This window comes from Erythrolamprus reginae, chromosome 3, assembly GCF_031021105.1.
Source record: "Erythrolamprus reginae isolate rEryReg1 chromosome 3, rEryReg1.hap1, whole genome shotgun sequence".
Lineage (NCBI taxonomy): Eukaryota > Metazoa > Chordata > Lepidosauria > Squamata > Dipsadidae > Erythrolamprus > Erythrolamprus reginae.
Window position 1 is genome coordinate 40,477,421 of NC_091952.1, and position 12,059 is coordinate 40,489,479.

A 12,059-nucleotide genomic window follows, 5' to 3' on the forward strand; every position below is an offset into this window, starting at 1 on the left:
ACGGCGGACGGGCGGGTGAATGGGCGAGCAGCAAACGGCGAGCAGGCGGGTGAATGGGCGAGCAGCAAACGGCGGGTGGGCGGGTGAATGGGCGAGCAGCAAACGGCGGGCGGGGCGGGTGAACGGGCAAGCGGTAAGCGGCAAGCGATCTTGGGGTTTCCCCTTTGCCTGGGCAGCGGGAAGACCAAGGGAAGATTCCTTCGGCCGCCCAACAGCTGATCTGCTCGGTAGCGCGGCAGCAGCGAGGAGCCAAAGATGAGGTTTCCCCGTTGCCCAGGCAAAGGGGAAACTCCATCTTCGGCTCCTCGCTGCTGCCGCGCAACCGAGCAGATCAGCTGTTGGGCGGCTGAAGGAACCTTCCCTTGGTCTTCCCCACCGCCCACACGCAAACTCCACCCTCTGCGCATGTGCGGCCATGAAAAAAATGGGCGCACATGCGCAGATTGTGTTTTTACTTCCGCACCGCTATATCGCGAAAAATCGAGTTTCGCGAGGGGTCTTGGAACGGAACCCTCGCGAAACTCGAGGGATCACTGTACCATAACTTGCCACAATAGTAAAGAAATAGTAGAAACAGGTATACAAAATAAATAAATAAAAACCCCACTCGGTTATAAAAGGCAACTTAGGGATTATCAGAATCATAGTTCATGTGTGCAGGCAACAATAACCATAACAGCTTGTGTATAATGTTCATTATCCTACTATTATTCAGCAATAACAAATCCATAGTTTTGTTGGTGAATAGAGGAGGAGGCAATTTTAATTTGGCTGGAAGGGGGAATAATAATCTTATGCGCCAGCACGCCTAGCCAAAATGAATGTAAACATTAGTAACAAATGTTGGAAGTGTAAAAAAGAAGTGGGAACATACTACCACATATGGTGGCAATGTAACGAAGCAAAAAAAATTTGGATTCAAATTAGGGCATGGATGGAAGAAATATTGGGCTATAAAATTGAAATAAAACCGGAAATGTATTTATTAGGCATAATTAGAGGCAAACATAGCAAAGAAAATTACTACTTAATAAATCACTTACTTACTGCTGCAAGATTAGTGTATGCACAAGTCTGGAAACAAGATAAGATTCCAAACAAAGAAACGGTAATTAAAAAAATATTAGACTGCGCCAAATTTAGCAAATTAACATACGAAATTCAAAACCAACAAAATAAGGACTATTACAAAGTGTGGGAAAAAATTTACAACTGGGTGGAAATCAAGAAAAAGGTATAGTAAATAGAATTGTTAAAAAATAAATCTTGTAAATATATTAAGTGTAAATGTTTAATGTTGTATTGTTTGATGTCTAAATGTTTGTAAGTCATATAAAATAAAATAAAAATATTTTTTTAAAAAAATAATCTTATTTAAAAACAGGTCTACTGAGATTCTCAGTCATCTAGGTCATGGTAGTCCCATGCTTTCGAAAAGGCAACTGGAAACAAGAAAGCCCAATTGCTTTTTGGAAAGCACTTCTGGGACTATTTAAAAACAGATTTTCCTCTATGGGAAGCAAGATGCACAGGAACATAGAAACACGATTGTAAAAGCTAGCGAGGTCACATTTTTTAAATGTTTGGGCAAAGGCAAAGGTGTTTGCCTGTATCTCTCATTTTCAGCAGAAAACAAAATGAAGCAGGAAAAAATATTAACATTGCCAATAATTGTTACCAAATTTTAGGAATGTAACATAAAGATACTTTGGAAACTACAGGGAGCTCTTTGAAGACATTACAGGTAATTCTCAACTTATAACTACAGTTGGAACCTAAATTTCCATCACTTAGTGATATGGTTATTAAGTAAGCATAATGTGACTGCGCCAAGTTTTGTGACCATGGATTCCATGGATTCTGCAGAAAGGCACTTCAAGCGCTATGAGATGGACAGCAATTAAATTAAATCAATAAAATAAAAGACCCTTCTTATATTGAGATCTGGTTAGTCATGGTTTATTAATTATACCAAAGGGGCTGGGTTAACACAATGCACAGTGTAACAGGTTTCTATTGGGCACACAGAGTGGATCAGTCACTCTATTCAAAAAAACCTTTTCCTATAATAGAATAGAACAGAATTCTTTATTGGCCAAATGTGATTGGACACACAAGGAATTTATCTTTGGTGCATATGCTCTCAGTATACATAAAAGAAAATATACATTTGCCAAGAATCATGAGGTACAACACTTAATGATTATCATTGGGGTCAAATAAGCAACCAAGAAACAATAAATATTAATAGAAATCTTAACGATACAAGCCAAAAGTTACAGTCATACAGTCATAAGTGAGGAGATGGGTGATAGGAATGATGAAAAAAATTAGTAGTAATAGTAGTGTAGACTTAGTAAATAGTTTGGCAGTGTTGAAGGGATTATTTGTTTAGAAACAAATATATATTTGTTTTTGTAGATTTTATATATGTGTAAATATATATACAATGCTCAAAAAAAATAAAGGGAACACTCAAATAACACATCCTACATCTGAATGAATGAAATATTATCACTGAATACTTTGTTCTGTTCAAACTTGAATGTGCTGACAACAAAATGAAATGGATTGTCAATCAGTGTTGCTTCCTAAGTGGACAGTTTGATTTCACCGAAGTTTGATTTACTTGGAGTTACAGTATATTCTGTTGTTGTTTTTTATTTATTATTAGAGTTGAAAGGGACCTTACAGGTCATCAAGTTCAACCCCCTGCTTGAGCAGGAAATCCTACATCACTCCAGCCAAATGGCAGTCCAATCTCCTCTTGAAAATGTCCAAAGTTGGGGAGTCCACAACCTCCGTTGGCAGGCCGTTCCACTGGTTGATCGCTCTCACCGTCAGGAAATTCTTCCTTATCTCCAGGTTGAATCTTTCCTTGGTCAGTTTCCAACCGTTGTTTCTTGTCCGACTCTCTGGAGCCCTGGAAAATAGTGTGTCCCCCTCCTCTCCGTGGCAACCCCTTAAGTACCTGTATACAGCTATCATCTCCCCCCTAGCCCTTCTTTTTACTAGACTATCCATGCCCAGTTCCAGCAACCTTTCCTTGTATGGCCTGGTCTCTAGTCCCCTTATCATTTTAGTTGCTCTTTTCGCTCTTTTAAGTGTTCCCTTTATTTTTTTGAGCAGTATATATAAATACAACTATGTAAACGAAGAGGCAACAGCCATTGCAACTATATAAATATAACTATGTATAAATATAATGCAGAGTAGCATGATTACTAAAATGAGTAAATACCACATAAGACTCACAGATCTGGAGGTTGAAGCAAGCTATAAACATGCATGACCTACTTAAGAATGGTGGTTTCAGGACTCAGCCACTCACCTGCTGGCCTGGTGGTGAAGAATTCATGGGGGGCTGTACCTGTAGTGCCATAGAAGGAGACAAAATAGGCTGCTGGGAGACCTGCTGCATGCTGAGGGGCTGGTTGAGGATGGAGCTCTGCGGGTGATGCAAAGAGAGTTGCTGATGGAGAGGGGGGCTAATCTGGAAAGAAGGAGGAGGTGAGGCACTGATACTGGGCAACATAGGTTTGGAACTCAGGGTCCTGGAGAGGCTGGGGTGAGGGTGGCCACGGTAACTCTGCAGATCCGATGGGGACAAGAAGGAGCCCAAGCCAGGATAAGGTGACGAGGCTTGTGGTGGCATTGTATACAAGGGCTGTTTGGGTGGGATCATTTTTGAAGGTTGGCTGCTCTGAACACTTTTTGTCTCGCCTTGGTCAGCTGAACTCTGTGAGAGAAACACACAGACAAGCACACAAAGAGAACAAATGGCAATGAAAATGAGTTAAGTGAGACTTGGATCTTTGGATTGATTAATGAACAGCGTAATTTGCCTCTCTACGAAATCTTTATCTTTGCTTCCACTCCATAATTAGAAGAATTAGAAGCAACGTTCTGCCAGTCAATGACTACTTCAGCTTCAATCGCAACAACACAAGAGCACGCAACAGATTCAAACTTAATATTAACCGCTCCAAACTTGACTGTAAAAAATATTACTTCAGCAACTGAGTTGCCGAAGCGTGGAACTCATTACCTGACTTAGAAGTGTCAACCCCTAAACCCCAACATTTTTCCCTTAGACTATCCACGATTGACCTCTCCAGGTTTCTAAGAGGTCAGTAAGGGGCGTGCATAAGTGCAACAGTGTGCCTTCCGTCCCCTGTCCAATTGTCTCTCCTTATCTCATTTATCTTCCTTTCAAATTTGTTCACCTATACTTTTATATCTTTTCTTCTATTCGTTTCTTTAGTTATATTACTACATATCTATTCTCTTCAATGTGTATTATGTATTGGACTAAATAAATAAATAAAATAAATAAATAAATAAATAAATAAATAAGAGAAATATAAGATCAAATTTAAAATACATGACTGAACATCCCTTTCCAACAGATTAAAAAAAAACACTGAGTGGAGATTGAGATGTGTTCACGTTAGCTTTTCTTCACTTCCTGTAACTTAAGATCACTGAAGCAAGTAGACAACTAAATTTGTATTAATGCATCATATTCTATATTGTTCTGTAACATCTGTGGCAATGCCATCTTCTTTTCTCTCTAATCTATATAAACTCTGGTAGAGATTTAACAATTGAAACAGCTATTTTAGGGAAAAAAATAACATCTCAATGAACTTTCTTAAATAAGACATAGGATAATCATAATTTCTGGATGTTTATGGCTTTATCTTTTGTTATCAGATATAAAAAGCCTGTTGTATCATGCTTGATAACATATGTATTGAATGATGAGCCTTGTTCACAAAACGCCTACCATAATGGGATACAATTGTGTAGGGTTTTTTTTAAAAAAAACCAATAATAAGGAATTTTTCTGTTTTGTTCTTTGGGCATTCCACCTTCTAATTGAACTTATAACTTTGGTGATTTCTTGGTAATTTCCCATCTAAGGACTAATCAAATGGTAATAATGTGATCTAACCCCATTGTCTCTACAGTTATCATTTTTGCCAGTATTTCTGAGAAAACAATTGGGCTACAGCTCTAATCACACTCTTTCTAAGAATATCTACAGCATATAGCCAATATGACAATATCAGGAGTTATTGGAAATAAATTGATCTTGAAGCTAACACTTTGATTTGCAATCAGCTTTCCATTTATTTATTTTAAAATAAATTTTTAAAAGTTAAGTGAGATGAGATTTGCAGGTGTCCATAAGCACCATGTTGCTATACTCTATTCTTATCCATTAGCATCCTTCTTTATACTCATAGTTCTGAAAAAAATGCATATGCTATCTGCTATACCACCTGCTTCCATTTTGTGGATTTCTTCAAATGCAGACAATTTTTAACAGAAGTCTATTTATTTACCTCTCTAAGGCAATAGATACACTTTTAAGGTATTTGCATGCAGAGATAAATGGTTTTTTTCTCTCTAAAACCTTTCATCCTGGTTATATTTAAATATGAAAGTCAGATTTTTAAAAAAGAATTCCACAACAGTTATCATTACGGCTTTGCTAAATGCCATAAGATAGTGTGCCAATCAATTACTCTAGATGCAGCATGAATGGAATACCAATATCAGAATATTCAACTGTAAACTCATTCTATGCAGTTTTGAATTTTTTGAAACACTTAACCCAGTGAAAGGGACTCAGATTATTTCCTTTTTGACCTTTTTGCCACAGCTCTTAACCTTCAAGCACGGCTCAGTTAACTCTAGGCAAAGTTTCTTAGTGCTCATTGCACAGTGTGAAGTGTATGATTGCTTGATTTTAATTATACTAAATTTAAAATGATGTAGGGGTTTAAAAAGTAAATTTATTTTCTTATAATATTAACATTAAAAGCCATCTCTGTCTGGCCATTGCATGGTGGATTTATGTAAAGGGACTCTGTGTAATATAATGAGAAAGAGGGGGGGGGGAGGGAGGGACGGAGGGAGGGAGAGTACTGTGTGTAAAATACAAACAACATTTTCCTATCTTCTCCCTCCACTATACTTCCCCCCCCCCCCAGGCTTACACACCCTGCACCCCAAGTCCATAGCCTGCTTATTGAAATCATATGCCAATGGCAAATGAGAAAGCAAATAAGGGTATCATTATAGAAAAATGACAAGTGACGTGAACTGATGAACTGATAGATCAAGATGATCAGTAAATTAAGATTCTGAATTTGATAAGATTCTGATTAAGATTTGATCCTCACTGTTAGATATTTCTGCCTCCCCCTTTCAACATTGTTTCATTATATTGAAATAATGTTGAAATCAAAGCAAACAAACATTTAAAATGCACTAATAAAGAAGAAATGGCCAATATTAGTTATAACATATACCATAATTTCCTTACACATAATAGTTGTTAATCAAAGGTGGCAATTCCAAACTCATTCAAAAATGTCTATGCATTAGCAAAAGGGATAGCCTTTGAAACATTATTAGAGTCCAATATCTCCTTTGTTTTATTAAATATCCCATTTCTTCCTTGCTTCCAAGGCCACATAATTTTTATTTGTTTTATTGATCAAATTTAGAGATTCATCAAATTTTATTCATCGAAGTTACTGTACCACCTGAGATTTATATTCTCATTGTCTACAATGTATCTCTGTGGTATCGTCCAATAATAGTTGCCATCTGTTCCTGTCATATGTCTATGCTACTCCTTCAGCATAGACATGCCGCCATTAATATGTGTAGGAAAAACCACAGCAACTACATTTCCTTTGTTCATAATTGATTTTCAGGTGGTCAAAGGATTATACTGTATCTCTGTGTATACACGCATGTGTCTGTATGTATGCGTAAGCCAACTGACTTTCTGTGAACTGATAGGTCCAGATTATTAATACATTAAGATTCTGTTCTTAATTCTGCTCGTTATTTCTAATCTTTCCCCCAACTAACCTCACATTGTGTCAGTTCATTTCTATTTTTCTTATGATCAGGAATGTTCAATTTAGTATATCAAAACTTTTTGGGGAAAATTTCTTAGAGATTCGTAACCTAAAAAAATATAAAAAGTTTTCAAAAAGACCAAATTTAAGTACCTAAAAAATATCTTTTTGGTCCAGATTGTATACGACCCGAAACAGACTCAACGTGAGGTTTTTTTGCTCAGAAAAAAGTTAGCCCCCCCCCCAAATATTTTAATGATGATCAACAATGTTAAATTTAGTAAATCAATGCCTAAAATATTAAAAATATTTTGGATTTGGAGCCTAAATTTTTTTTAAAGTAAAAATGGTAAGAAAAAAAGGGGGGGGGAGGCCTTATTTCTGATTTTAAAAAACCAATAAGCATCATTTTTTCCAGTTCATTTATATTTTTCTTATGATCAGGAATGTTCAATCTAATAATCCCACACCAAATTTAGTAAAATTGTATGCATTTTGCAGGCTAAACTATTTATAAATTGAAAAAAAATTCACACAAAGGGAGGCCGGGCTTTTATGAGCAAAATAAACCAATAAGCATTATTTTTTATTTCAATTTTCATTTCATTGTGTGCAGAAATGTTCAACCTAGTTTCCAAGGGAAAGAAGTTTTCAAATTGACCAAATATAAGCACTTAAAATAAAGAATTTTCTGTTCGAGTCACACAGATTCGAAAACAGTATAAGTGTGACTTTTTTTGCGCAGCAAAAACTAAGGGCCCCCCCCAAAGAAATTATCATAGAGAGAATCCATGAAATGATGAAAAGTCGTGAAATTTCAAGTTTCAGAAATGCAGGAAATTTTTTTTACAGGGTCTCAAACTTCGATTTCGAGTCTCACAGATTCGAAACATGACAGCAGGGTTAAACAGTTCAGAATACCTGCAAAAAACATTCAAATTTTCCTTAATTATATTGAAAAATAAGTATTTAGGTATATTTCTAAATCAAAACACTGGATTTAGTTGTAACACAGACTGAGCTCATAACCTTGTCTCCAAAGATTGCAACGAACATTCAATGTTGTTTTCTCGAAACCAAGAAAACTAGAATCCTCACTATGTATCCTTGAGGCACACTGGAGTATTTTACTTAGTTCATGCGGAATGTAGCTAACACTTAAATTCATTTTGATGGCATGGTTATAGTGTGTTTCTTACAAACCTGCTCTTCCCCAGAGATATCCCTGAGTTGCAACTAATTTATCATTGCTACAACCATCGAAATTCATATATGAAGCATAGTCTGTTACCTTGGAAACCAAGCTGGCCCGGTAGGCTGCCAGAGCTTTTAGATATTCCTTCTTTGCTGCTTCAGTTTTCCTTTTATATGCCTGTAAAGCCCAAGAAGAAAATATTAATTAAACAAGAGAAACAGGATGATACTGCTCTGATTGTACAGTTGTTTATGTCTTGTATATTGCCCAAGGGATCTGCACTAGGTTTATTATAAATTCAATCTGTGTATATAGGTGATATGAAAGTGAATTTTATACGCTTTTTCCAAAAACAAAACTCAGACTTAAATCAAAACTACCAGAAAACAAATAGAGATTTAAAATTATAGCTGAGCTTATCATGGACGTTTACTATTGCTTGCACAAATTAAATTGGTATTTCAGACATCAAATTTAGAGCGAGGGTTCTACAAAAAGAGTAATTATTAACTGCTTTTTGACTGCTTTTTACTTTTGGTTATAAGTAAAGGCAAGAGCTAGTTTGATGTACAGTACTGGTTAAGGCATCAGGATAGAAACCAGGAAACAATGAGTTCTAGTTCTGCCTTAGGCAAAAAGGCAGGTGGGTGACTTTTGGGCAGTTGGCCCAATCACTTTCTCTCAATGACCCTCAATCACCCTCTCAAAACTGCAGGGCAATCTAGGCTGTCTCTGTAAATTGGACATGATTGAACAGAAAGAAAGAAAATGATAATGATAATGTAACAGGATATTATGCTTCTCTTGTGGAATAATATAAAATATTTGTTGATACATTTTATCCAAACGCTACCAATTATATTCAATCGGATTTTTAAAAAACTGGACTCTTATCCTTTTCATCTAATGAATGAAATACGATGAGTCCATCATGTTATATCTGGTAAAGATTATGCAGTAGGTGCCAACATCCCATTTAACTGATTAAAATCTTAACTGGTATTTTACCCAATAGACATCAGCAAGTGATTGCTTCAATTTCAAGAATAATCTAACTTGACATAGATCAGATAATATTTGGCTGTTAATGTTAATGTTATTGATTTGAGTAAAGATGGAAAAGACAAAGCCACAATCCTATTACTTGCAGACAAAGCTTCCAATGAAATCTATAGATAGTATATCATCATAGCTAAATTAACTTAGCAATGATTTCCCATAGGATTTATAAAATTTTGTCCAATTTTTGCTTTAAGTCTAAATCAATGGCTGCCTTAATCTAGTTTTTCACTCTACTGAAATACCAGATATGGATCTCCATTTGATTTTTGATATTTGACTCTTTGCTTGTTCTACTGTACAAGGTCAGAATATCAGACGGGATAATTTTTTTGCATAATTCATTATTTATTTTTATTTATTTATTTGGTCAGATTTCTATGCCGCTCTTATCCACAGATTCAGCATATAAATTGATATTACATGCTAGAAATATTTTATTATTTGTTTCTGATCATAGTTTGATTCTGGCTCTGAAGCACTTGATTAATAAATTGAGGCAAATTAGGAGATGTAATGTTATGTGATTGTTAAGAAGGTGTTGATATCAACAGGTAATTATTATTTTTTTATGTTTATTGATATCATGAACGTTTAAGTATTTATATTCCACGTGACAGTTCTCAAATAATTCCATAAAATATCAATAAAACATTCAACAATGATATGGATTAAGTAAGCATTCTCAAATGAATGTAATTCCAAGGATACTTTATATTGTATATAGACTATCCATGTACATATTATAGCAAATTGATTTTATAACAAGGTGCAATATTTTTGTATCCATATTATTTTGAAACTATCAAATTGATGTGCAGAGAAGAGAAATGGATTTCCACATTCTTATCACTTCCAAGTCCTTCAACTTGAAAAGATAAATTCATGGCCCCAAGTAAGTGGACTGAAGAACTGATATTGTGATTTAGGAATAAGTTCCTTGCAGGAGTGGATTATGTATTAGTGAAAATTAGATGGTTATCTTTTGTTGAATCATTTTCACACAGTTGGATCATCAAATGTTTGGAAACAAGTAGTATCATTAAAACATTAGAATATTTATAGGAAAAAAGTTATAAACTGGTAGACAGAATTGGTGGTATATGAAAAATATGGGCTTGTCAACATTAGGAGGTGCATCTTACAGAGTAATTCATTATCAATTTTATTATTGTCATTGTTACATCACTTTTAGTGATTTTGAAGAAAACAAACAATGTTGTCTATAAAATAACAACAAAGGTTAGTTAACCATGACACTTTCTTTTTAAGGATGACCTGAAGCTTTATGGTCACTGACAAATACTATAAGAAGTTTTAGCACAAATGTGGCAACGGAATGTGGCCTAGAGAAATGTTCTACAGTGGCAATAATTTGGTTACAAACAATGTTAGAATAGGAATGTTATATGATCAAACCAGAGGCCCATCAAGAAGTAGCCTACAAGCATTTGGACATTTTACAATTAGGTAACATTAATCATTAACAAATGTGACTGGTAAATAATACATCTAATCAGGGAGAAAATTGTTAGATAAAACTGAAGTGTGGAAACACCATCAAAGTCTGGGTCATATTTGTGGAAGGATACAATACTTGAAATATTAAGTGGACGCAAGCTGAATTGGACATTTTAGACCAGCAACCCCCCCCCCCCCCAATATATAATATTCCCCTAGTGATATTACACTTGGTTCACAGAAATGGAACAGAGATTTACTTTCAGTCAAACAAACTACGGTATTTGAAGAATAAAAGCTTGGATTGGCTGAAAGACAGTCAAGAACAAGCAGTAGTGAAAATTAAAAACTGGAATTTCCTGAATGTATAGGAAACAATCAGCAGTGAAATCCACGGAAGTCTGCTACGGGTTCTGTGAGTCTGCTATTGAGTGTGCCTCAGGCATGCCCACACAGTGCTAATAAAGGAACATTTTTAACCCTCATGAGTCTGTATAGGTAAGTAGAACAGTGAGGGAGGAGGAATCCGCTGTGCCATGTGATTTAGATTAGCTAGAAAGTAGGAAACAAACCACTAATATAAATCACTAGCTAATATAAATCATGTGTCATAGCTCATAATCGCCCAGCTGTTTGTCAGAAATATTGGTTCGCCTGAACCGGTAGCATTTTAACCCTGGAAACAATGCTGGCAAGGAAACACAATATATTTGTACCAAAATTTGAGGGGAAAGTAGATAAATATAAAACCTGGCAATGGCTTACAATTGTAACATTAAAAAAAGAAACCGAAAGCTTGATTTGGTTGAGCAAAAGCAAGCTATGCGAACTAATGCAATCAAGACATACAAATCTAATAAATTATTATTATTATTAATTAAGACCAGAATTGAAAAATAATCAAATGATTCCAAATCTAGATAGTACAGAGAAACAGAAGAAACAGTAAATGATATACTCATTTCATGCAAGGATGAATTGAACAGAGAGATTATAAACAACAACATACCACAGTTGCCAAAAGGATTCATTGGAAAATCTGATGAAAAAATAGTTTAAAATTGGCATATTAAAATAGTGTGGGATTTCCAATTACAAACTGAATAGTCTTAGTGCATAACATACCAGGTTTAACTGTGGCTGAAAAGAAAAAAATGTGGATACCTGATGTGGTACCATGTTTCCCTGAAATTAAGACCCTGTCTTATATTTTTTTGAACTCTAAAGTAAGCCCTTGGCCTTATTGCCATGCATTCAAAAGCCCAACTGGGCTTATTATCAGGTAATGCCTTATTTGGGGGGAAAGAGGGTAATACCAGGAGGAAAAAGAACGGGAGAGATGATGAAGTATCAAATCTGAAAATTGAAGTTGAAAGATTATGGCATAAAGTAGCAATTATGGTCCCACTAGTGATCAGCATACAGTACTAGGTAGCATGTGAAAAAGTCTTGGGTGATAC

General features: G+C 35.5%; 1 protein-coding gene and 1 long non-coding RNA gene across 4 annotated transcripts in view; one reads left to right on the forward strand and one right to left on the reverse strand.

Moving 5' to 3' along the window:
• Positions 1-12,059, forward strand: part of LOC139163776 (uncharacterized) — a 67,132-nt gene that overhangs the window by 41,153 nt on the left and 13,920 nt on the right. The window lies entirely within an intron of this gene.
• TOX2 (TOX high mobility group box family member 2) overlaps positions 1-12,059 on the reverse strand; it is a 239,110-nt gene that overhangs the window by 14,519 nt on the left and 212,532 nt on the right. For all 3 annotated transcript variants that reach the window (XM_070744877.1, XM_070744880.1, XM_070744879.1), the window contains 2 exons: positions 8,176-8,256; positions 3,332-3,739 (listed from right to left, as the gene is read on the reverse strand). In XM_070744877.1, coding sequence (XP_070600978.1) covers positions 3,332-3,739; positions 8,176-8,256 — 489 coding nt within the window. The remainder of the gene's footprint in view (positions 1-3,331; positions 3,740-8,175; positions 8,257-12,059) is intronic.